This window comes from Lissotriton helveticus, chromosome 10 (genome assembly GCF_964261635.1).
Source record: "Lissotriton helveticus chromosome 10, aLisHel1.1, whole genome shotgun sequence".
In the NCBI taxonomy this organism is placed as follows: Eukaryota; Metazoa; Chordata; class Amphibia; order Caudata; family Salamandridae; genus Lissotriton; species Lissotriton helveticus.
In genome coordinates this window covers 372,823,029-372,849,652 of record NC_136071.1, presented here as the reverse complement: position 1 = coordinate 372,849,652, position 26,624 = coordinate 372,823,029, and the positions used below count along the sequence as shown (strand labels likewise).

Below are 26,624 nucleotides of genomic sequence, written 5' to 3'. Positions count from 1 at the left end.
CTTCAGAATAGGCAGCATCTCTCTGTCTTCAGGGTGCCTGCCATTAAAGCTTTCCTTGAAGGTCTGAAACGAGTCATTCCCCCAAGAACACCGCCAGCTCCGGTGTGGAACCTCAATGTGGTCCTCACCAGACTGATGGGACCACCCTTTGAGCCACTGCACTCGTGTGAACTCCAGTTCCTAACGTGGAAAGTAGCTTTCCTCATTGCTATTACGTCACTGAGGCGTGTTAGTGAGCTACAAGCGCTCACAATCCAAGAGCCATTCATTCAGATTCATCCAAATAGGGTAGTGCTACGTACTAACCCCAAATTCCTTCCGAAGGTGGTGTCACAGTTTCATCTCAACCAAACTATTGACTTGCCGGCATTCTTACAAAACCCACAAACGGTAGCGGAAACAATGCTCCATACGTTAGACGTACGGAGGGCGTTGAGGTACTACATAGACAGAACACAACACTTTAGGAAAACAAAACAACTTTTTGTTGCCTTCTCACCACAGCACAAAGGCAACCCTATTTCCAAAGCAGGAATAGCCAGGTGGATTGTTAAGTGCATCCAAATCTGTTATCAAAAGGCCAAGCGCACTTTAACGATACCCCCAAGGGCGCACTCCACACGCAAATTGGGGGCATCCATGGCTTTCCTGGGGAACATTCCTTTAGAAGACATTTGCAGAGCAGCCACGTGGGTTACCCCACATACCTTTACAAAACACTACTGTGTTGATGTGCATTCCAAGCAGCAAGCTGCTGTAGGACAGGCTGTTCTCAAGACACTTTTTCAGGTTTCTGCAGCTGGCACGGGCAACCGCCGCTGATGGAGGGACTGCTATGTATTCTATGCTAAGATATGAATTTAGCAGCCCACATGCCTCGAACTGAATATGCTACTTACCAGTATGCATCTGTTCTTGGCATGTAGGGCTGCTAACATTCATATCGCCCACCCTCCTCCCCGGTGCCTGTCGCAGCTGCAGATATACTATTGTATTCAATCATTAGCATGGACATCCTTTACACTTTTCACTCCATCTTCTGCCACAATGGCGAAAAACAATCTGGGGATGGAGCCGATGCCCATGCGCACTGTAGTCCAGGGGAGGAGCCACCTATCTCAGGATACTTCGAAGACTCTTCCAGGACAACAATGTGCGATCATCCGGACCCAACACTAGGCGGCGATCTAATGCTAAGATATGAATGTTAGCAGCCCTACATGCCAAGAACAGATGCATACTGGTAAGTAGCATATTCATTCTGCTACAGAGGCAGATCTTTGTACATCTAGTACTTCCTCTCTAGCATCATGCCAGCGCTCAGCTTGAGATTTCACTACGTACATAGAAGTAGTGCTTTGTTGCATTGCAGTTTCACGAGCTACATTATCTGCGAAGGCATTTCCTTGCCCTATTTTATCAATGATCTTCTTGTGTGCGCTACACTTCATAATGGCAACTTTCTTTGGATATGTGAGTGCAGTCAAGAGATTATGCACTAATTCTCCATGCATTATCTGCATCCCGTGGGATTTAAGAAAGCCTTTCTTTCCAGAGTAAGCCAAAATCATGAACCACTTCAAAAGCATAGCAACTATCCGTGTAAATGTTCACACATAAGTCAGTACTAAGCTCCCATGCTCGTGTCAAAGCTATTATTTCAGCTGCTTGAGCCGACTTCTGAGGTATGCGAGCTGTTTCCACTACTGTTTCAAGTGTGGTCATTGCATAGGCAGCTGAGATTGTGCCATCTGCTAATTTCAAACAGGACCCATCAACCCATAACTCCCCATCTACATCTGAAAGGGGCGTATCTTGCAAATCGATGCGACCCTTTGTCTGTTCCTCAGTAAGGAATATACAATCATGAGGTTCCCTCGACTGGGACTGAGTCACAGGGTATGGCAACAAAGTAGCTGGGTTTACTGTAGCACACCTCTTCAATGTAATATGAGGTGCTAATAGTGTCAATTCATATCCTGTCAGGCGGGCACTAGTCAAATGCTGCATTCTAGTTTGATTCAAGAGGGCATCTACTGCATGGGGTACTAGCACCAACAGTTTGTGTGACAAAACTATCCCTTCACTCTGACGTATAGACACAGCTGTCGCTGCAACTGAACGAAAACATCCAGGCAACGCAAGAGCAACAGGATCAAGAACTGCAGAAAAGTATGCATAGGGACGTTGCTTGTCACCGTGTGTCTGTACTAAAACTGACAATGCACATCCATCTTTTTCGTGTACATAGAGTGTAAAAGCTTTCGTATAATCTGGTGTACCTAACACTGGTGCAGAGCAAAGAGCTTGTTCCAACTGGCGAAAAGCAGTTTGACATTCATCTGTCCAAGGAAGGGGGATCGGAGTGTTTTTAGTCATAAGCGCTAGCAGTGGTTTAACAATGTGTGAAAAACCCAATATCCATTGCCTACAAAATGAAGTTAAACCATTGAATGCACAAACATCTTTCTGTGTGGAAGGTACTGGAGTGTCTAAAATTGCTTGAATGCGATCTGATGTCAATGCACGTCCCTCCTTAGACAGAAGATGACCTAAGTAGGTCACCTTCGGTCTACAATATTGCAATTTCTTCTGTGATACTTTATGGTGATGTGTCGCAAGAAAAGAAAGCAAGGCCAAAGTACATGTTTCACACTGTTCAGGTGTATCAGCTGCTAACAAAATGTCATCGACATATTGTATGAGAGCCACTCCGTCAGGCAAAATAAAATAATCAAGTTGTCGTTTCAAGGCTTGACTATAAATACTAGGACTCTCAGTATAACCTTGAGGAACTCTACAAAATCTGTACGATCGATTATTCAAAGTGAAACCGAACAAATATCGGCTATCAGGATGAATAGGAATCGAGAAGAAAGCATTCTTCAAATCTACTACTGAAAATGTAGTTGCTGTTGGAGGGACCAAGGTAAGCAATGTCGTTATGTCAGACACTACAGGGTATTGCGGTACTACAATCTTATTGACCTCCCTCAAGTCAATGATAAATCTATACACCTTAGTGTCAGTATCTTTTTTCAAAATAGGAAGAATCGGACTATTGCAAACATTGTAAGGAACCTCTTCCACAACCCCCAATTTTTATTAAGTCATGAACAATGCGTGTAAGTGCTTCCTCTCCTTCTCGAGAAATTTTATACTGAGGCAGTCTTGGAAGTGTAGCACCCTCCTTGACACTAATATGCACTGATGGAATAACCATTTGTCCTATATCGATATCTGAAGTGGCCCAAACAGTACTAGGAAGTGAAGCTAGGGCAATGTTCTCTTTAACAATACAGGATCTCTCAATCATGGGGTGGTTGTCGTTTAAAATAACCCATACTCCGTCCTGGAGAACACCGTATCGTGGCCCTGAAATATTTGAGCATGTCAAGACCCACAATATTATCTGGTGTATTTGGAGAAAGTAAAAATGGACATGGAGCAGTAAACTTATCAACATGAAGTGCAAGTGATTGTGACAATGGGCTAAGGGTGGGTGTTCCATCAAAACCTATTGATGTAATAGTTAAGCCCGACAGGGGAGCCCTAGGAATCAAGTGTTTAGACAAGGCACTATGAGTAGCTCCTGTATCAACCAGAAACTGATCAGTAAAACCCAAAACATGTGCAGTAACATAGGGACCCTTCTGATCTACTGGAACTTCAACTGATTCCTTACCCCATCCTAGGCAATCCTATGCATAAGCAGAACCTTGCAAATCAGATGGCTCATAGTCAGACATTTGATATTGATTCCATCTATCAAAAGTATTAGCCCCTTCTTGCCCACGTGCATTAGCATCAAACCGAGCACGATCATTTGTATTTCCTCTAGGCCCTGAATATCCTGAACGATTTCTCAGTTGTCCCCGACCACGTGAACCCTGCTGGGCACTTAGCACCCGACAACTACAAATCCAGTGGCCAAATTGTCTGCAATACGCAGACTGATGAATAGACAAATTTCCACAAGTAGAGGGAGGAAAAGACGAACCATAAGATCCACGTCCTCCTCTATTATCGCCTCTATAAGGCAAGCCATAAGCTTGAACCATCATAACCTTTGTTTTTAACTCTTTAGATTTTTTATCCCCCTTACTTTTTGCTTCTAATTCCTGTTGTTCTTAATACTGAGCCATAGTTAGGAGAGAAGCCGGAGAGGAGGTAGTCCATGAACTTTCCCTGGCCTTTAGGGGACTAGCTATTTCTGGCAACAGGTTTGTGACATATATATCGACAAACAGATGCCTACCCATGTCATCTGTCAATGACTTGCCACTAAAATCGTGGAATGCTTCTTCAAAGCGTGTGAAAAAATCTGAGACTGATTCATCTACTTTTGGCTTGCAAGACGCTAACATAGTCAAATCTATTTTTTTAGGGGGGATAATCGTTTTTAACTTAACCAATATAGCTGCTGGAAGATCTAATATTAGTTGACATGGTTTTTGTGCGGGCTCTCTATCTTTATGTAACAGTTCTATATCTGACCATAATGCCCCGAATGTCGCACGATCATCAATTTTACGCACAGTCCTCCACATATCAGGCGGTAATATTAACCCAAAAAACATATCAATGTCAGGCAAAGTCAAAGTACAAGAGCTAATGGCACCCTCAATTTCTTCATAAAAAGCTGTCGGATTCTCTCGCGGATCAGGCAATGCATTTTTAAGAGTCATAACGTCTGCTCTATTCCAAGGAGTGTAAACCCAATTAAAAATAAAATACCCTTTCGCGTCAATAGAAGTCTTATTATCACTTGTACCCGTTCCTTTAGGAGGAACATATAAAGGCGCGGCTTCCGTATAGGTTTCACATTTACAACATTCTTATCTGTGTCGGGCGTCGGAGCTCGTGCCATGTTGATTTGAGACTTTTGTGCAGCTGCGTCTGCTGCCTTTTTCTCCTCCCACAAACGGACTGCTTCATCACGTAGTTTAACCAAGCGTCTGATCATATCAGGCACCTGGGAAAAGACAAAAGAACCTTCACGTAATTGCTAACAATCAGCTGCTATATCACCTGGCTCTACTTCCACCGAATATTTCCTAAATCGCTCAACAACCTCTGGAGCCAATATCTCAGTAAAATATTTCTGTTCCCTCTCTGACGAATTCTTAATAGTATCTAGAAGTTCAGAAGCAGTGAGAGTACCACGATCGGCTTTTCGCGCCGCAGATCTAATGTCAGAGGAACGTTCAGCAGTTATCATTGAGCGAGTATCTCGGGCTTTATCCTGATCTGTAGGAGAGTCCTCATCTGACTCCTTAGGAGCAGAAGGAAAAATATACGGAGGTGGAGAACGATCTAACAAAAGAGAATCATCTTGGGGTTTATTTAGAAAAGGATAGAGAGGCCTACGAATAGCATATTGGCCATTTACCTGTAACTGACGCTCCCTATCTTCCCTTTCTTTAGTTTCTCTCATCTCTTTATGTTGTATTTCTAAGGTTTTCACATGCACACTTTTACGCTGTTCTTTTTCAAGCAAGGCCTTTTCACGCTTCATTCGCTCATACACTTCCTTCTCCCATTTTCGCACACAATCAAATATATCTTGCCTAGCCTTTTGCTTGAACATTCGTTGCTCCACATACAGAATCTTTCGCAAATCAAATGACCCATGCATAGGCCAACGCAACTCAGGATCCTTACGGGTGTATTTATTCCGCAATATGCTGTACATTATGGACGAAATACCATATTTATTATACATATCCCTATTAGGTGTCCCCTCTGGGGGGGCCGGTTGTGCTTCATCGAGTTTCAAATGGGTACCACTACAAAAGCAACACAACGTACGAAGTGTGCTAAAACCGGCATGCCAAAAATAGTGCAAAATATGCAGTATTATAAAAAAGTAGCGCTCAAAGTACTCTGTACGTTGCGCCGTTCGAATTTCATAGGATTAGAGAAAAATCTCCTTGTTTCCTGCCTATATGTTTTGCAAGACATATATCAATTTCACATAGAATCATCTCAAACCTTTGGCCAATACATAGGAAACTGCCGTAGTAAGCGTATCTAAACTACTTTCAGAGACTTTTCTGGCTAGCGCACACTGGGACGCGCTCACCTGTGGCTGAACATTGCTGGGAGGACCTTGAGCCCACACCTCGCAGCACCCGCTCCGCGGGTGCCGCTTCGCTGACAGGAAGGAGGAGGAGGCGTTTTCCACCACTGGAGGGCTGCAGGGCTGCGAGCGTTTCAGGGACTCCAAATCCCAGGAGTCCCTGAGTGACCGGTGACCACTTCCGGTCCGCTCTCCCTGCCGGCCCGCCTACCGCCCACCTGAGGGCTTGTTAAAGCCCCCCCACCTGACCAGCAAATTGGGAGACTTTTCTGGCTAGCGCACACTGGGACGCGCTCACCTGTGGCTGAACATTGCTGGGAGGACCTTGAGCCCACACCTCGCAGCACCCGCTCCGCGGGTGCCGCTTCGCTGACAGGAAGGAGGAGGAGGCGTTTTCCACCACTGGAGGGCTGCAGGGCTGCGAGCGTTTCAGGGACTCCAAATCCCAGGAGTCCCTGAGTGACCGGTGACCACTTCCGGTCCGCTCTCCCTGCCGGCCCGCCTACCGCCCTCAGGTTCTACTATATCTGGGTCCACTCCTCCCGCAGCGCGGGACGCAGCTCGGGGCGAAGACCGGGCTAAGAGCGGGCCGTTTGAGGCCGTTCGAGGACGGCAGAGGACGGTCCCGGGCCATTCACCTTGCTACGGTAACCCCCCCTGGTCGATCATCTATTAGGGTAAAATTAGGCTACCTAAATTGAGGCAACTAATCTAGTAGTCAGTGTGAGGGCCACCATCATAATAATACTAAAGTACCCAGTATGAGTACCAGGATAACACGCAGTACGGCCGCTAAGGGTGGTTCACAAATTAGTGGCCCAATGGATGACTTCATCACCCGCACCAACTTAGCTATCGATGAAGAAATATCCAAACTACAAACAAGAGTATCCCTTGAATTGGCAGCCGCACGTAGGCTGTCTGAGGTAATGGCCCACTCAAAAAAATCTTCCCTAGGCCACATAGCCTCTGCTGTCACCCCTGTTCGCCCCGCCTGCCCAGCTAGTATCATCACCCAGGCCGAACTTCACCATCCCCCGACTACTCTTTCTTTTACTCCCCCTTTAGAACAAACACGCATTGTAGAAGAGTTAAACTCCCCTGCACCGCCTCATATCCAGCCCTCCACCCCTAATCCTCCTGCCCAAGTAATTCCAACCATCTTCAGTGCTACTAGAGCGCATCCCAAAAGGAAACGACAGTCACGATCAGCCTACTTCCGCAAAAAGGCTAAAGTGGCAGGTTCCCAACATCTCACATTGGCGAATACCCAGGCATGTATTGCCTTTCCTAAGGGGTCACCAGCCTTAACATCAAAACCAGTATGCCACAGAATGGGAGGCGACCTAGTCGACACCACTTTAGAGGGCGAGGGGTTACAGGCGCAGGACCAGGGACAATGTGATAATGAATTCATAGGCCAAGTCTGGGAATCACTAAAAAAACTCCTTTCACCACTCGATGTAAGGTTAGCTAGGATTGAAAACAACCTACTCGAAATGGAAAAGAGCATTATTGCTCTGGCCACTCTTGGCCTGAGAAGCCTTGAAAATCAGGGCGTGTTCTTACCTGATTCTCAACCGCTAGCTCCTGCCGCACAAATTGAGCCGCACCCTCCTTTAGTTCCTCCTGTTGCAAGGCCAGTTCCCAAGCCAAGGACGGTGGTTACGGTCCAAATCCCCACATCTACTAAACCCAATGTTCCACAGCTGCAGGCTCCTGCACGGAATCCCAAGCCGCAAAATACAACCTCTAACCTACTGTCCACTAAACCCCATCTTCCGGAAAACCGGGGCCGCCGCCAAAAAGAAAATTTTAGAGGAGGCTACATAGATCTCCCTCCAGAGGCCAACGAGTATGTAGCTGTGTTGACAGGTGTCCCTTCCCTTGGCATTGACCAATATGAAAACCATTTGTCTTTGCAAAACAAAATAATGCACTGGCTTAATGTCAATAGACCAGCTTCCAATGGGAGGAGAAGTCGGGTAATGATGGTCCGCAGAGTACCTTGGGTGGGCCCAACTAAGAAATCCAAGCAAGGGGACTGTGTAGTCGTTACTTTTGATGATCCATACACCGCCCGCTACATTTGCTCCTGGCCAACCAGTGAAGACTCCCTTGTTATCCCGAGGCCGCTATCTTACTTTTACCCTCCACGGCAAGCACGTACCCAAGCTGCAAACTGGTCTTTGGCACAGCATCCTCGAGAGATTATCCATCTTACGAGGCCAATGGATACCCTCCTACATTGGAATGGCCTCTCAACTTATAATAGATTTGGAGGTCTGGAGGAGGTAGACTGACTCTTTGTGCCACCTACCTCTCCATTAGTTGTAAAAACTCAGTCTCCCTTGGTCTTAGAACCACCTGGAAATCAATCCATCAGTCCTCAAAATAATGATGGTGCATCCCTGACTCACTTGCCACGTATTCTGGAAATATACAATACGGCCACTCTAGACTGTACAGGGATGGAACAATGGTCAGACACTTACAGTCTAAGCCCACCTCTTCCTGCCCAACTTAATCCGATGGAGATCAAACAGCCAGACAGTATTGCACTCATTGAACTTAATCAGCCCAAGATCCCCCTAACACCAACTGTTCCGGATGAAGGGAATTCGACTCTCCCTTCTCACGTTCCTAAAATCTTTTTATCTGGTGATGATTCACTAAAGATCTTAAGCTGGAATGTGGCTGGCCTGGAGCGTAACCTGGATAACCCAGAATGGAATACTTTCCTGGCACCTTACGACATTTGTTTGCTTCAGGAAACATGGTGCCAGGAACCCAGACATAGAGTGGGATTTTCGACCTTTTATGTTCCGGCTGTTCACCAACAAGGTTCCAAAGGACGCCCGTCAGGTGGTCTCCTAATCTGGATTAACATAGCTTTGGATCTCAGTGTTGTCCAAAGAGTCACTGAATCTCCTGACCTCCAATGGCTAACAGTCCAACATAAAGGGGGAAGGAAATTAGAACTGTTTAATATCTATTTAAGGGATATTAGGAACGGTGGATCTTCTACTCTAATATGCTTAAATAACAATCTGACCGCTTGTAACACCGACTCTCTAGTTCTGTTGGCAGGTGATTTCAACTGCTGTTTTGAGCCCCTAGCCAAGGAAGATATCCTGGATACCAACGATGAGGATAACAGGAGGGGAATCCCGATCCTCAATCTCGACCCGATTCCGAAATGGTCACAACGGGCGATTGATATAAATGCCCTCTGTATGGAGTATAACCTGAGAGCAACGAACGGGCGCTCTAGGTCAGATCCCATGGGTGCTCACACATACAACAGGACGGGCCACACCTCCAGAATTGACTTTGTTATGTTCAACTACAACCTTTGGTCATATCACCAGGACATGGAGGTAATAGCAAATTGTGATAGTGACCACAACCCTCTTGTTGTAACTATTTCTGACCCCTGGCACATGGGCTCCAAGGATACGTTGAACCAGCTATGGAAATCATCGTGTGAGATTATCCCCTCAAACTGTGGGAGACGTCTCAAATGGGCTAGAATCTCAGCAGATGAGACACGGATGACGCAAGCTAAAAATATTCTATTACAGGCTGAATCCAAGTTTGGCCCCAGAAAGGGGGAAAGCAAGAAATATTTAACTCTATTTTTAGAGACAATATCAGCACTAAGTGGACTATTTACTATTTTTAAATCCAAAACTAGAAGTTCAGATAAAGGCGCCTCGAGACTAAATAGAAAGTGGTTCACAGCGACTTGCCGGAGAGCAAAGAGTGAACTCGTGGCTGCTGTAAAAGGGAGAGACCAAGCCACTATCAGGTCTGCAAGGAATCGATATAGGAAATCAGTGTCTGAGGCCAAGCGGTCACATGATTTCAATTTCTGGTCTGACCTAACGGAGGCAAGCACAAAGAAAGATGCAAAGGGGTTTTGGGATTTGCTAAGGTCAAGAGAGAAGCCCGTAGATCATCAACTGACCTGTAATATCCCGGGCACTGTCTGGTTTACCCATTTTTCGAACTTGTACTCAGTACAAACAGGGACCATTCAATCAGACCCCCTATTACGGTCCAGCTCCATTTTTCTACCACCAAATGAAGATGCATTTTCTTGTGCAGAAGTGGAGAAGGCAATCAGTTGTATAGTTCCAAACAAAGCGGCAGGCCCGGATGGGATTCCGGGCGACTTGATAAAAAACAATCCCCCATTTTGGAGCAGACTAATTGCAGAATTACTCAATGAGGCTACATTGGGGGGACCCCTACCCGATTCCTGGAGGGGCGCTGAAGTTGTCCCTGTTTTCAAGAAAGGTAGTAGAGAGGACCCAGCAAATTACCGTCCCATCAGTTTGTTAGATACAACACAGAAGGTGGCGGGGAAAGTAGTACTGGGTAGGATCCTGGAGTGGGTGGACGATAATCAGATTTTATCCGATCTTCAAGCGGGGTTCAGAACAGGGACAGGTACCGTAGAGCAGACCTTCCGCCTCCTAATGCTCTACTGGAAGGTAGTGGTGCTAGGAGGAGGCAGTTTATATTTAGTCTTTATAGACTTGAAAACTGCATTCGATCTGGTTCCCCGAGCACTACTATGGGAAGTTCTTGATGGTCTAGGCCTACCCCCCTACCTTCTGGCTTTGCTGATAAAATTCCACGCTAACAACTTCGCCCAAATCAGATGGGGTGTTCAGGGAGAAAAAACACCGTGTATCCCAGTCGACAGGGGTGTGCGCCAGGGGTGTGTGCTTGCCCCCACTCTGTTTTCGTTGTACGTGAACGGAGTGGTGGAGCACCTTCTACAACATCCTGCAGACGCACCATCCCTGGCTGGAAGGAAAATCCCGACACTCCTGTTCGCCGATGACACCCTCCTGATCTCGAAGACACCTGTAGGCATACAAGCGCTACTCACCAGCTTTAAAGTCTTCTGCGATTCCAAGGGCTTAGCAATAAATATCGGTAAGACCAAATTTCTTGTTCTGAACCCCCCAAAGAAAGCTGTAAAACCCCCCACCCTAGACTCCGTCCCATTAGAGCGGGTCCAAGAATTTGACTACCTAGGGATACGCCTTTGTGACAGCATGAACTGGAAGGCCCACCACCAGAAAGTGTTCCTTTCCCACAAAAGGGTTGTTGGCGCTCTCCTTAAAGAACAACGTGCCTCCACTACAAAACCGATTGGGGCACTGCTTGACATCTATAGGGCTAGGGTGGTTAGTGCAGCGTTGTACGGTGCAGAACTTTGGGGAACCCAGAGAGTGGACACTCTGGCCCATCTAGAAAATAAATTTCTTAAAGATCTGATGAGGTTACCCCAAAGTACTCCCACCATTCCAATTTTGTTAGACACCGGTACTCGCCCTATCTGTGACCAAGCTAAATTACGCCCTTTGCTACTGTGGTCCAGAATTTGGAATGTCCCTGAACTCCGAAGCTATGCGGATGCCCTTAAGGATGTATTGTCCCTCCCTGGCTGGCATAAGATTCCCTGGCTTAGAGAGGTCAAGAAGGCACTTACCCTGTTGGGTTTAGGATCCCATTGGGAAAATCAAACTGCACTTCCCAAACAAGAATTAAAGAAGGTATATTGGGCCTGGGTCGATAGCGAGCGGATGGGTAAACCAAACCACCCAAAAACTGTTGCCAACTTCCTGACGGTTAAATGTAACCCCTCTAGAGAAGCCTACCTGGACCTGATATATAACTCTTATGATAGGGCTTTATATTTTAGATTCAGGGTTGGGGTCCTACCGTTGTGCCAGTTCACCTCTACTTGGAAACCACCACTGCAAACTGTTTCCGTCTGCCCTTTTTGTGAGCTAAAAACAGAATCTGTGGCCCACTTCTTATTTGAGTGTCGAGCCTATCTAGCTCCCAGACGGAGATGGTTGAAGCCCCTGTTTAGGAGCCTAGGTACTCGCTCTCATCTTGAAGCTTTGCGAATATTGCTTTCAGATACAAGACCTTTCTACTCAATCTGTATGGCAAAGTTCTTGGGATGGGCCTGGCGTATAAGAACCTTAAAAAAACTGATGCTTCAATGAGGTCTCCCTTGCTTTTTATATGTCGTTATCCTAATGGTCAGCTTTTTTTTTTTATGTATAAATGTACTGAAAACTTTTATTGTCTATTGTTAAATTGTGACGTGCTACTTTTATGATATGTTTTTATATATCGAAATAAAGCTTACTACTAAACTACTTTACTAATTACAAGGCGTCATACTTACAGCAAATGCTGTAAAATGGCTCTTACCAGTGAAATAGTGTCCAGGTTCCTACTGCCAAGTTCTCAAATCGACCAAACAGTCACTACACAGCGGATCAACAGAAGAGATCTCATCGAGGACCGGCACCACCTGGATGGTCAGATCAGTAAGAAAGGGAAAACGCCGTGGATGCCAAGACTCGGTTCTCCTCTGGCAGTGATAACGTCCAAAGCGAGATTCCAATCCTTCGTCTCGACCAGTCCTTCGGGCATCCGAGTCGCCGATGAGCCCCACGTTGGGCGCGCCAATTTGTGGTAGCAAGCCCCAGCCAGGCCTACTAGTGCAAGGGATTCGCCCTTCTCTGCTCAGAGTCCTTGGACCAATAGTAAGAAGTTGGCACAGAAACTGGAATAGAAAAGACAGAGTTTATTAAACCTCTTGAGGTGGAACTACATTCACACAACACCCTTCGGTATAGTATGAGGTAGCACACTGACTGGAAGGAGCTGGGTCCTTTTATACCCACACAGGGGCTCAAATGAAGGCGGTACAAGTACAAGCGGCTGTTCTTAGGCACATACAAGGTCATACAGAAAATGCACAGTCGACAAGTGGGAGGAGCTACCTGTTAGCTAGTTGGAGTAAACACATCCTGACAGTTACATGCTAGGGACAGCTGTACGCTCTACTGAGCATGTGCAAAGTAGAGGAGACTAAACATATCTTGTCTCTAGGCAGATTTCAAGAGCAGTTGACAGGAAGGTAGGACAGAGCTCATGGCATACAAAACGGCCGATAGAAAGACAAAATGGATTCCGTAAAACGGGCAATATAGGTCAAAGAACTGGATGTCTTCTGCAAATGCTTAACTTAATGATTTGCTAAACTACCACATTACTTTTAACGAAGGTGACACAGTCCCTATTGCTTACAAGTCACACTTGTACACTTCGGCTGAACTGCGGTTTTCCACTGTGGAAAAAGTTTTGACAGCAGTGCAAATGGCGAGTCTAAAGGAACGCGCACTGTCGCAGGAAAAACGCATGTTGGTTGTTACTCCGTATCCTGCCTTGGAAGCAGTGACGAAAGCCTGTGTACCAAATTCTAAAGCTTTGCACCCACGGTGGATACAATGGGCCACATCTCTGACGTCTCCGGATGTCACGTTTATTTTTGATGCCTTCCTTGCAGTCGCAGGAGTATTTACAGTATGAATTTGTTCATCCTGCTCCTTTGACTATGCATCCTTTGCAGGATTTCCATTGTATTATCTACACCGATGGTTCTGCGCAAATTGCGCATGGGTCAAAGCACGCATATGTCTCAGTCTGCGCAATTGTGGTCGGTACAATGGTGAATGGAGAGTTCAAGTCCGATGTCGTGCACACACAGACATTCAGGGACTGTACCGCCCAATTGGCAGAGCTCCATGCTCTATTGCTTGCACTGGAGTACCCAGATTCTGGTGTGACTACGCCTACTGTGAGTGACTCTTATTACTGTGTCAAGTCTTACAATGACAATCTGTTCTTTTGGACTCAAAAGGAATATCGAAACTCCAAAGGTAGCACGATAAAACATAAAATGATCTGGGTCCGAATGGCCGAACTTAAGGAGCGACTGCCAGTCGGGTATGTAATTCATACTCTCGGTCATCAGCGTGTGGGAGTTCACGCTGTTGGCAATACTTTGGCCGATGAGGCCGCAAAGTCAGCAGTGTTGACATATTTGGTTGCAGCAGTTACACGTTCCAAAAGCAAGATTGATGATGACATCTTGGCAGCAATTGCCGCTACTGAGAAGGGAAGTAAATGTGCTACGGGATTTCCTTCAAAGTATTCTTATCATTTAAGTCCTGATAAAGTTCCTTATGTGAAATTACCCGACGTTGGTGAAAGATTGATTCCCAACGCGGACCGCAGGCCCTCGCTGATTACAGCTGCCCATGAAGGTGTTGCGTCCGCACATGCAGGGGTTTCAGCTACTGTATCTCAGCTACAACAACGTTTCTGGTGGCAGGGACTATACAAACAGACGCGAGATTATGTCCTTCAATGTGACATTCGTCAGCAGATCAAGCCTTCGACTGCTGCGCGTCCGCCCCAGACACAGTTGTATATACCTAGCAAACTACATGGGTGTGTTTATTTAGATCACTGCGGTCCTTTTTCTTCTGATACTGCGTATAAGTACATCTTAGATGCAGTTGATTCATGCACACGCTTTGTTTGGGTCTGGCCACACTGCAGCGCTGATTCGCGAACTGTCATAAGAGACTTGCGTGTCTTTGTGGGAATTTTTGCCTGTGGCACCTTCCATTTGGACCAGGGTCCAGCGTTTGCCTCTAAGGTGTACAAGGATGCCATGAGTTCATTGGGGGTCCAAGTAAAATTTTCGTCTCCATACCGGCCTGAGGGTAATAGTGTTGTGGAGCGAATGAACCGTGATTAAAAGCAGTCTTTGACAGCCATGGTTATAGTTACTGGCAGGAACTGGCAAGCCCATCTCAATAGCATACAACGTGCACTTAATAATCTCCATAGAAGGTCTCTGGGTGGGCGGAACCCATACGAAATGCTCTTTGGTACCAACATTTTCGTCCCGGACCTTGAAGGTCTAGACCAGGCGGCCGCTGCTGCCCCCTTTGACGTAGATGAACATTGTCATGTTTTACAGAATCTACAAGAGACGAGAGACAGCCTTGCAAAGGAACACTTGCCCTCCACTTCTGATGCTGCGTTGCAGATCCCGGTAACTGGCTTGCTACTCAGAGTCGGAGAACTGGTCCGAGAGAAGATCGAGAACAAGAAAGATTTTGGCCCCTCGTATCGAGCTCCAGTTCCTGTGCTTGGCGTGCAGGGCACAAGAACAGTCATTTTACTTCCACTTCCAGGTTGTAAAGAAAAAAGGTATATCTCCATTGACAATGTCAAACTACACAGAGTGGCCGATTCTTCTTAGTATGACACCTGCGGTCTCCTGTCCGGCACTTCAGAGGAATTCTGTTTTGGCTCCGGCTCCTAGGAAGAGACCTGATGTTGCTTTTGAGATGCCTGCAATTTTGAGTCCCTTATTGAATACCGTTCCCGATACTCATCTTAATGATACTGAATATACTTACCCCACTGACTTATCAATGCCCGATTTACAGACCTGTGTGGCCAATGAGTCCAGATTTTTATTTGACACTAACTCTACCACATCGAAGTCCCGTTTGAAAATTTCTGTTTTTGCTACGTGGTTTTTTGATTCCCCCTTGGACTTTCGTCTGGTTGGTACTTTTTTCGATTTTTTTGTTCATGTCCATTGGATTTGTGGTGTATTTTTTCCGTCTTTTGAACGGACACTACGTTGAGGAGAGAACTATCATTCAACCACTTAACGGAACATTGGCACCCCACTACTCATCGCACAGAATAAAAAGAGACTTGGCCTTTGTTAATATCACTGCGTGGCCCGTTTTAGATGGGATAGTATGGGATGCTGTAACATTTCAAGTTCATGGACCTACAGTGGTTATAAATGTCCCAAATGTACTGAGAGTTTCTATGGGAGATGTGATTAAAAAATATATACGTCTGATGATTGGGATGTTCAAGCCGTAGAGGCTTTGTTTTTGGATTTGAAATACTATGCTGCCTTTGATGCTGAAGATTTATATTTAGATTCTGCGAATTATGTTGATTTATAATGTTACCAGCACTTTGGAAATCATTACCTGCATAAGGCAAACACAAGAAGGAATATAGTTAATTATAACCAATGGGAACATTGTCCCACTCCTGTAGAAGGCAGCTCCAGTGCTCTTTTGAAGGGATTCACTTACTTCATTGATTTCAATCAGTCAAATCCTAATGCGTTTTATTTTAAGTTGACAGAAAAGTCCTCTTCCAAAGTTAGACTTACCTACACTAAATTGTTATATTCCAAGTCCTTCCTTGACCAATTGACTGTGGAAAGATGCCATTGTTCTTAAATCTGTTTGGGGTTCTAAAAGTTGGCAAGTGCAAGGCACTGAAGCCTTCATTTAACATTTCCAGTTTGGATCCTAGAGGTTGGTTGCTTTGGCACAAAAGTGCTGATTCCTGTCAACATTGCTTTCTGGGTTTGTCGCCTGGGTTTACACAGGTTAGAGTGGATCCCCGGTTTGAGAGTGACCATTCCATCACTACCTATTCAGTAGGCAAGCTATGTCAGAATTGGCTCAAACACTCCACTTTAGCGTCAGTTAAGCTTCATTTGTCTAAACTGAATGACGATGTTGATCTGAATGACTTTGTAAAAGGCCCTGCGACTGGCAGATTCAAAAGGTGGATATATGCTGTTTACAATGAGATTTGAAAACTGTCTCAGATTGAGGCTGCTTCCCAGTTAAGAGCTATAGATCAAGCTAATTTAGTAAAAGTGCTTGCAGTTGTAGATAATAGCATTAACACGCTTTCTTCCCGCATTTACACATTAGATAATATTGTTTCATCTGTTGTTGATATTGTGCAAGAGGATGTGTCTGTTTTGTTTCATGGACAAAATCAACTGTGTTCCATCATGCAGTTTGCGTGGACTTTGCAAATGCTAATGGCTGGTCGAGTGCCTTGGGACTACATGAACACATCCTCATTGTCTGCTCTTTTCAATTTAACGGAAAAGCAACAGTTTATGTCAAAGAAAGATGCAATGTTTTCTATGTTGCATATTGAAAAGTGAGAGCCTTTACCTTTTTCTGTGGCCGAATATAATTCAGCTGTATGGCTTGTTCATGGATTGATCACACTCCCATTCCCTATTCAAATTTGAAGCTTGCATGAAGTATTATGCCATAGGCAGATATGAACCTTTAGGCAGCGCTTATCTCCACGAAGCTTGGTCACTGCCATTTACATACAGATGCCGGAGGGAGGGTAAAGAAGTTTATTTGAATGGTGAGGATTGCACAACGACACCTGACCGCTCATTAGTGTGTAGGAATATCCAAATCCATGGCTCGTGTAATCAGAACGCGCCTAATTTGGCATTTGTTTTAAAAGGCACACCGACACCTGCTATCACACCAACATTCACATTACTAGCAAAGGGTAGTTATTTACTTTTAAATAATGAAGACTGTTGTGGGATGCTCTCAGGAATTCCTTACATAGTTACGTTTTCTGAAAGAGTGATTTGTTGTAAAAATGTCTTGTTTCCTTCTCCACATGGTAATCTGGATGTTTCCTTCTGGCCATCGATTCCGACCTAGAAGGCGGAGTTCAACAAGATGAGTCGAATAAGAGCTCTATTGTCCCAGAAAGAGGTTGCCTCACATCTGCTCGTGAAACATTTGTCCTTCGTGTGGTCAACACGCGCACAGAAGTACATGCTTTATTAAATACGAATTTGGCCTTGCATTTCGGGGAGTTAATTCATACTATCTTTAATGCTTCTTTGACCACGGGCTGGCTCACTTTTCTGCGCAACCGAATGCTTAGCTATTATGGAGCCCTGCCTCTGGCTACATTGAGTGCGGCTTACGGATTATTGTTTCGATTTTCCTTTTTCACTTGCGTCCAGTCTGTCTTTCATTGCCTGAGCTGCAATTTCGACTGGGCTTTGGATTTGTGTCTCTGCAGTACGGTGCCTCCCAATGCGGATTATGATCAACTGATGAGCCCCTTAGTTGCTCATGAATTGCTTTGTTCTGGCGGCGAGATTATGGCCTTTGCAGCGATGCATGGAGTCCTGTGACGTTGGAATGTTTTTGCAGCGGCGCATGACTTCTTGGCTCGCAGTTTCATAGAAGACCCCAGTTGTCCTCTGATGGTGATAGAGGCTCCGGTTGTCGAGAAACATGTGTGTTCATTCCCATTATTAAATTGGATGGCTGAAATGTTTTCAGATGAGAACAATGACTTCCTATTGGAGGCTTTTGCAACGTATTGTGCATACACACGCTGTTGGAATGAGACGGTTTTCTTTTCTCTCTCTTCCAATACAGACGTCAAGTATTGAACAGCGGATTTTATTTTTTTCTTTCATTACCTTCAGGTTCCCCAATGAATATACTAAGTTTGTGTATTGTTTCTAAATTCGGAGTTTGCTCCCGTTTAACCATTGTGACAAGTTTGAACTTGGCTTTGGTTCTCGAACTTTGAACTCTGCGTTCCTGATTTGCCCCCACTGCTTCCACATGCTCCGATCAGGGGAGGGTGTCGTGGGGATCACCCGTACATTCAAACAGTAATAAGTTGGCATGGGCTTGTTAGAAGTTTAAACATCATTTTTACTTTTCTGCTCTACTTTGCACATGACACGCACTTGCGCTATTGTTTAGAGAACACTGAGTATTTTGCTTCACACGAGAATAACTTGTTTTGCTGCATTTCTAAGCTGCTTCGTTAGTTTAGTCAGTACAGTGTGAGCCGAGACCGTCAAGGTTATCTTAGACACTGTGGCTGTTGTTCTAACTGATCAGAGCACGTTCTAGCCATAACACATATGCAGCTGTAGCCACCTCTGATATTGGTGCGTTTAATAATGCACTGAATAGGCATGATCACACACACTTGGAGAACATTCGTATGCTGAGAGCGTTGCAGAATTTGATTTGATCCACTTCTGATAAATACCAGAGGTATGGGGCCACCTATGTAAGCCTATGAGACCTTCTATTAGTTATAAAATAACCTACTAGCAAGGGAGGGTGAAATATAGGTATATTTTAAAACTGTTTCCATTTAGCATTATAACATGCTTTTTCCCTTTGTATTTTATGGAATAGTAACTATGCTGACAATCTTGTTTCTAATAATATGTCTGCTTGTATTAGCTAAGATGCGGCACCTGAGATCACGGCGTTAGAAATAAATATTTCAAACTTGCTTGTGTCTCGTTTTACTTCCTGTTTTGGACTGGTATGATAGTATAACGAAAGAGTGTTCTTGTTTTCCACATTGCCTGAGGTAACCTAAGTCGCATGTTCTGGGTTGTCTAATCATTGGTATTTTTGCTATAGGACTAAGAGCCAATGAGACACTGCTGCTTGTCTGGTAGGGGATGTTGGGTACTAAGGTGAGTTTTGGCACATCCGAATTCACTAAGGTCCTAAGTCTCTGTGCACAGTTCTGTGTAGGAGCAGAATCCCTGCAACAGGGGGTAATTATATTAACCTGTAATTGTTGTTCTGTGGTTTGGCCTGACGTGTTTCTTGAAGAAAAGGCTGTAGAACCAAACGTTGGGGGAGAGAGAATAGGTTTTTCAGTCTTACCTAACGAATCCCTCCAGTTTGTAAAACCTAATCTAGTTCTATCTAATTCCTGTCTTAAACTCTTGTTCTCCACCCGCAATTGCAGTATCTCCTCATTTAACTTGTGAACTAGCTGTGTTAATTGTTCAGTATCCATGGTTTCAAGATTCAGAACCAAAAAGGGAACAAGGGAGAGGTGTGTGGCTTTGCTTTCTGTCACAATGTCACTCACTAGGACCTCCCAAGTCTCCTATTGTTTCCTTCTTGGTGCTGCGTGTTCAAAAATCCTCCTTGAACCAATCAAACCGTCAAAATTGTAATAATTCCTGTCAGTCCGAATGATTTCTGGGGGAAAGGGGAATTGGAATGGGAAACAAACAACAAAACACTGGACTCCGTCTTCTAAGGAAGTCGTGTAACTGTACTTCGACTGGAAGTGACTCTGGGCTTTCCTCTTCTTTTAAATCTTCAAATAAGAACAGAATATAAGTAAAGAATTCTTAATTGTCCTTCTAAACATCCAATTAGAGCAGGGATATCTACCTACCTAATCTAGGAGAGCCTATGCGCACACTTTGTTTGATAATGTCTTTTCTATAAAGCGCTAAACAATGTCTTTTATTTCTGAAAGTCTTGGTTTTGAGTCCAAATAAAATCCTTCGTCTGTGCAAAAATGCTTAAATAACCTTACCGGAACTTCCAGATCGGCTTTTGGAATTGTTTTAAGTTCACCGGTAATGAAACATGAATGTAATCTCTCACGTGTTCTTTCTTTGCAGGTTTTGAAGGAAAGCTCTGGGGAGGGCCGCCGACACTGAAAGGAGAAGTACGACTTCTGGAGGCTCTCGAGGAAATGGGAAACAAGGAAGAATCCTCGCAAGGCAGCAGGAGTGGAGCAGGTCTGAAAAAGGCTCCCGAATCAGGCAAGTTCCAGCGGAGCTTCAATTTCAGCGGGGATGGGTCCGGAGGTTCCAACGGTGACGCGACGAAGCGAAGCACCGTTGGAAAGCGGGTGGGGGTCTTTATAGCCGCTTGAGCACAAGCGTTACACGTGTCTTGTGAACTGCACGTGAATCTACTTGGCAGTTTTTCTTGGGTGTAACCACAAGGCCCACGTGCATTAACTGCTACCTCCAAATAGCGGCAATACTAAATAATACAAAATGAACAGGACTCCAATGTGCAAAAAAACACTGCTACCTTCAAATCAAATAGCTGGTGAATAATACAGAGTGTGGAAACGTCACAGAATGTACAGGAACTATAACACGAACAAGATTGTAATCTTAGTTCTTAGACTCTGGGCCGTCCTCTTCTTTTAAATCTTCAAATAAGAACAGAATACAAGTAAAGAATTCTTAATTGTCCTTCTAAACATCCAATTAGAGCAGGAATTATCTACCTACCTAATCTAGGAGAGCCTATGCACACACTTTGTTTGATAATGTCTTTTCTATAAAGCGCTAAACAATGTCTTTTATTTCTGAAAGTCTTGGTTTTGAGTCCAAATAAAATCCTTCGTCTGTGCAAAACTGCTTAAATAACCTTACCGGAACTTCCAGATCGGCTTTTGGAATTGTTTTAAGTTTCACCGGTAATGAAACATGACTGTAATCTCTCACGTGTTCTTTCTTTGCAGGTTTTGAAGGAAAGCTCTGGGGAGAGCCGCCGACACTGAAAGGAGAAGTACGACTTCCGGAGGCTCTCGAGGAAATGGGAAACCAGGAAGAATCCTCGCAAGGCAGCAGGAGTGGAGCAGTTCCGAAAACGGCTCCTGAATCATGTAAGTTCCAGCGGGGCTTCTATTTCAGCTGGGATGGGTCCGGAGGTTCCAACGGTGACGCGAAGAAGCGAAGCACCGTTGGAAAGCGGGTGGGGGTCTTTATAGTCGCTGGAGCACAAGCGTTACACGTGTCTTGTGAACTGCACGTGAATCTACTTGGCAGTTTTTCTTGGGTGTAACCACAAGGCCCACGTGCATTAACTGCTACCTCCAAATAGCGGCAATACTAAATAATACAAAATGAACAGGACTCCAATGTGCAAAAAAACACTGCTACCTTCAAATCAAATGGCTGGTGAATAATACAGAGTGTAAAAAGTCACAGAATGTACAGGAACTATAACACGAACAAGATTGTAATCTTAGTTCTGTCGACCAATAATCTAACAATCAGATGACAACCAGGATCAATCTCTAACAGAGTAGGGCTGAAACCCTTAAACCGGTACTAGGTGCTTGTCTCCCGTCCAGGGAATTTGTCCTGGCTGTTCAGGCTAGGCTGTTCCCATTGGGCGAAGGGTCAAGATTGATTTGCATATGGCTGGGTCCAAACTGGAATGGCATGGTGAGCAAAAAAACGAGAGATTTTGGCCCAGATCTCTGTACTGGGGAGAATGTATGATAGTGTTCTGCATTCTATCTATCACTTGATCTGGTTACACTTGCCAGCCTGTCCCTGCAAAGAGAGGCTCGTTCTAAATGTGGGTTTCTCCAGTAGAATTGTTTAAAAAAAAGGGATATATACTTTTTTTGTTGACTTTCCACGGATTTATAACATTTTCTTGTTAACTTTTAGGACTTTTCGTTCTTTTATCATTATAAAAGTTGTTAATAAATAAAGGTTTCGAAAATTATATTGAAATATATTAGGTTCAATTAAAATCAATTTTAAAAGATACATTTTCCACAATAAGTAAAATGTTTGTGTTTATTATCTTTTTTTTAAATGAAAGTAATATTTATTTTTAAACTTAAAACGTTCATTAAATTATTTTATTATAAAATGTTATTTATGTTTTATTAATTTATCTTTTTTTTTACAATAAATGAAATGCATATATTTTGAAATAGTCGAAATAAACTAAATTATTACAACGTTATTTCCAATAGGCTTCTATTTTAATTCACTACCTTCATTATTTTCGTTGAGAGTGTTTTGTGGTACCAGTGGTTGGTCATCCAACCTCTGGACTTAATTCAGATCTGTGCTGAAGTATATGCGCTTCTAATAATTTTTTGGGGCTGAAGTAACTTTAGAAGAACAGTTTGTGACTAGCAATGGGCTTTCTTTTTTGTGGGTTGGTGTCTTTCCTTCCACAAGCAACCCCTTACTCCTCCCTAAATCTTTCCTATTTAGTGGTGCTCTATTCCCTATTTTCCAGCCACTCCCCTAGGTTCTACCCACATTTACTACTAAAACGTAGGCTAACGTGTGTGGAGATCTCTGCAGTCAGGATGGAGATCTATGCTCAGAAAAGATAGGAGAGTAAAAATGCCATAGACCTCATCACGTAGGTTTGCAAATAGCATTTTGTAGTACACCAGCTGTACTATTGTAGTAGCACTAAAAGTTTATAAAGTGCAGTTTCTAAATAGGCCATTTTGTATTCAGACTTGGGCAGTTTACTTGTAGAAGGAAAGGTTATTCGCCATAATAACTCCTGTGTTTTGTAATTTGTCCTGGGGTTGGTTAGGCACCCACAGAATTGGGTATGTGGAATTGAAGTCCTTCAGGTTTTGCGGGGCCTGCCTCTGACATCCAAGTCAGATTGGCTTGCTGATATTTTAGTAAGGGGGTCTTAGTGTATCTACCTGTGTACATGCATGGGTGGGACTACATGTTGCAATTGTTTCAATGACTGTCTAAGTGGAATGGAAATCGTGCCTCAATAAAGGCGTGAACGTTTTTCTGCAATAATTTTGTACTTTTTGTTTCCACATTAGATCCTGTAAATGATGGCCGACAACCCAGTACATCTGAACTGCGATTAGTACTTGTTGGTAAAACTGGAGTTGGGAAGAGTGCAACAGGAAACACAATTCTGGGTGAAAATAAATTTGACACCAGTGTCTCTTTAACAGCAAATTACAAGACTTGTAGGAAAGAGACAGTGAAGTGGGAAGAGAGAAATGTTGTGATTGTTGACACACCAGGCTTCTTTGACACAGAGCTTAGTGATGAGCAGATTGCACTGGAAATCTGCAAATGTGTCACCCTCTCATCTCCAGGCCCTCACGCCATTGTGTTGGTGTTAAAGGTTGGCCGATACACAGAGGAAGACAAGAAAACCGTTCTAAGAATCATGGATACGTTTGGAGAGGAGGCTGTGAAAAACATGATAATACTGTTCACAAGAAAGGATGATTTAGAAAACCTCTCCATAAAAAATTATGTAAGTGCAGCAAAAAGCAGAGACTTTCTGGATTTGATTCAAATGTGTGAAGGGAGATACTGTGCCTTTAACAACCATGCACCAGTAGATGAACGGAACAAGCAGACCAATGAGCTGCTCACCATGGTTGAGGAAATGGTGAAGAAGAACAAGGAGTCATGCTATACTAATGAGATGTATCAGAAAGCTGACATGATGCTACAGGAAAAAATGAAGGAACTACAGAGACAAAACAAAGAAACATTTGAGTCTCAGAGACTCAAGATCGCGGCTGAATATGAAGCGAAAGAGAGGGATTTAGAAGAACAACTGGCTATGACAGAGGATGAAAACTATAGAAAACATTTAGAAAAAGAAGGTGCTTTGGCCGAACCAGAGCAAAATCTTGAAACAGAAAGTTCAGAGGGTGCCCATGGGGAAACCGAGTCTTCCCAAAAAATAGAAGATTTAAATTATAAAAAGGAGCAATTACTACGAAATGAAGCTGAGCGATCTGTTTTACATGAGTTCTCAAAAATATGGACATTCCTTAAGAAAAAAATTAAAAAATGGTTTAAATAATAAATTTACCCTATTGGGGGATGAGATGTCCAACCTGATGTAACCCACCAACGCGCTTTTATTTTAAGACAAATGTGATAAAAAAAAGATTTAGACATAGGGGCATATTTACAAGCCCTTTGCACCGCCAGTATGCTACATTTTCCCATGTTAAAAGTGACGCACCGGCGGCGCAAGGGGCTTGAAAATATGCCCCATAGTGTTTTTACCATCTACCACACATTTTGCAAGCTAATTAAATTCACACTGAGTTTGGGATCACGATCAAACTATGTAATAATTAAATGATTTTTAAACATGGCACAAGATAGAAAGCAAAATATCAATATGCGGAATGAATCAGGGTGTGATTGAGGCAAGTCCGCTAAGGCAAATCCCAACCCAAGCAACAAATTGAGAAAGTTAAGGTGATTCATCTTGGGATCCTATGTGAATTGAGCTAATCTGTTTGTGTGTTCAGAATTTGGGATGCATCCAATAAGAAAGGCACCCTCAAGAGTATATGCAGTCAGAGTCAACATCTGCACTGCCAGAGGACCAATGATCACCCTCAAAATGTGGTAGTGGGCTCCAGAACTCAGAGAAGGACTGCCAGCCTACTGCTATGCCTATATGTAAGAAGATGCCAAGACTTAAGGACTCTTTGTGCGTGCGCCAACTTTCGCAAGTCAACATGGATCTGCTGAGCTGCTGCAAGGAAAGCAGATGGACAGCTGACACTTGAAGCATCGACAAAGGAGGGCCTAGTGATCAAGTAGAACAGCTGTATGTGTGTAGCTGGTAAAGCACATAGGGGCATATTATCAAGGACATGCGATACATTATCGCCGCTTTTATCGGTGTTCACATCTAACATGGGCTTCGATTGGAATTCATAGAGCATATTATCAAGGCCATTATCGCCGCTTTATCAGCAGTTTCCTGCCGATAAAAGCGGCGATAATGTATCGCATGTCCTTGATAATATGCCCCATAGTTCTACAACACTCTGCACCCGATTCCTCTGTCCATAACCAGGATGCTCCAGGACCTGAAGTAAAGGGACCAACTGTAATATGTGCTCTTCTGATCTGCTTAGTCGGGATTACTCCAGCTGTCCTAGCTATCTGTGACTCAGTGGCGTAGCTAGACATTGTGCCACCTGTGGCGGTCCCTGCATTTGCTGCCCAGTGGCCGCATGTAAGAGTAGGGGGTGCTGATGCGATTCCTGCAGTTTATGATTCGTTGGTCAGGTCAGTCGTTTTTCAAACTTCGTTATTAAGGCTGTTTCCCATTCCTGCAATGGCCGCAGGTAAGGGGAGGGAGGCCGCCGGCCCCAAACCTCATGCCACCCAGGGTGTGCTACCACCACCCCCATTTGCGATGCCACTGCTGTGTCTGCAAACACACCAACTTTTCTCCCCACACTTTCCACAGAAATGTACTTGTGCATTAACAACAAATCAATTCCCCAACGGGACACAGTTATTCTTTCATACCAAAAGAGAAATACAACTGTGTGGCGACACAAAATCACAACAAAATTAGCTATGCAGAAGGATCAATGTGAAATTTAGAACAAGAGTGACAAATTATGATCTAAAAATATGGGTGATGAATAGTATCTGGCAAGTGTCGGAATTGTGGTGGACCATCCACCCTCTAGTCTTTGAAATGACCACAAGTTATATAATAATGTGAAGAGCGTGTTTGAAGATTTTAAAATATTATCAGGTTAGTGTTCATGTAGAGAAATGTAATAAACCTAAATTCTTTAATAAAAAACTTGTGCATAGAATGTTGTCAACATTTTGGAATCTCGTCCGTCAGCTATACAAAGGGTTTTTGCAAAGTGTTAGTCTTTGTGATTGCAACCATCCAATTTGCAATGTACTAAACTGACATTTAGAGACACATTAATTTTCAACATGCAATATTGATGTGATTTCTTGCCTATCGTAAGGAAAAGAGGTAGGAAAAGGGTTATCCAACTTTCCTTGCAGCTGGAAAGGAAATATCAGGTATCAAATTATCTACCTAGAGAGCAGTCTGTTTTGATTTGCAAAGTGGACGCTGTCGTAAGGCCTGGGTCCACTGTATAAGTGTTGTTTGTGGGCATCAAAAGAATCAGGCATCAGTCTATGGGATTGAGTCCTGCTACCACAATGTCGCTTACATTTTTAGGTCCTGCTAGATAATGCTTAATTTCTTTTCCAAAGCTCATCTCTAAACACACCCAAACAAGCAATTACAAAAGCCAAGAGGTCTGGCCCAGGTTGCCAGCCTTTTGGCTTTCACAATTCTTGTTTTGTACTAGCATAGTTTTTGAAAAAAATATTTTGGTTGGGTGAGATAGTGGACTCCTTTAATCTTGTCTGTCAGTCTAGCTAACTCTTTGACTGCTCTAACTC

The 26,624-nt window shown here is 44.0% G+C and overlaps 1 protein-coding gene across 8 annotated transcripts in view; it reads left to right on the top strand.

The window, feature by feature from the left end:
- LOC144784029 (uncharacterized) overlaps nt 1–26,006 on the top strand; it is a 517,674-nt gene extending 491,668 nt beyond the window's left edge. For 5 of the 8 annotated variants that reach the window (XM_078662732.1, XM_078662728.1, XM_078662730.1 and 2 more), the window contains 2 exons: nt 20,277–20,420; nt 23,225–26,006. In XM_078662732.1, coding sequence (XP_078518858.1) covers nt 20,277–20,420; nt 23,225–24,234 — 1,154 coding nt within the window. In that variant the 3' untranslated portion in view covers nt 24,235–26,006. The remainder of the gene's footprint in view (nt 1–20,276; nt 20,421–23,224) is intronic. The other 3 variants (XR_013601611.1, XR_013601612.1, XR_013601613.1) reach the window with 1 other exon arrangement.
- The last annotated feature ends 618 nt before the right edge of the window (nt 26,007–26,624 follow it).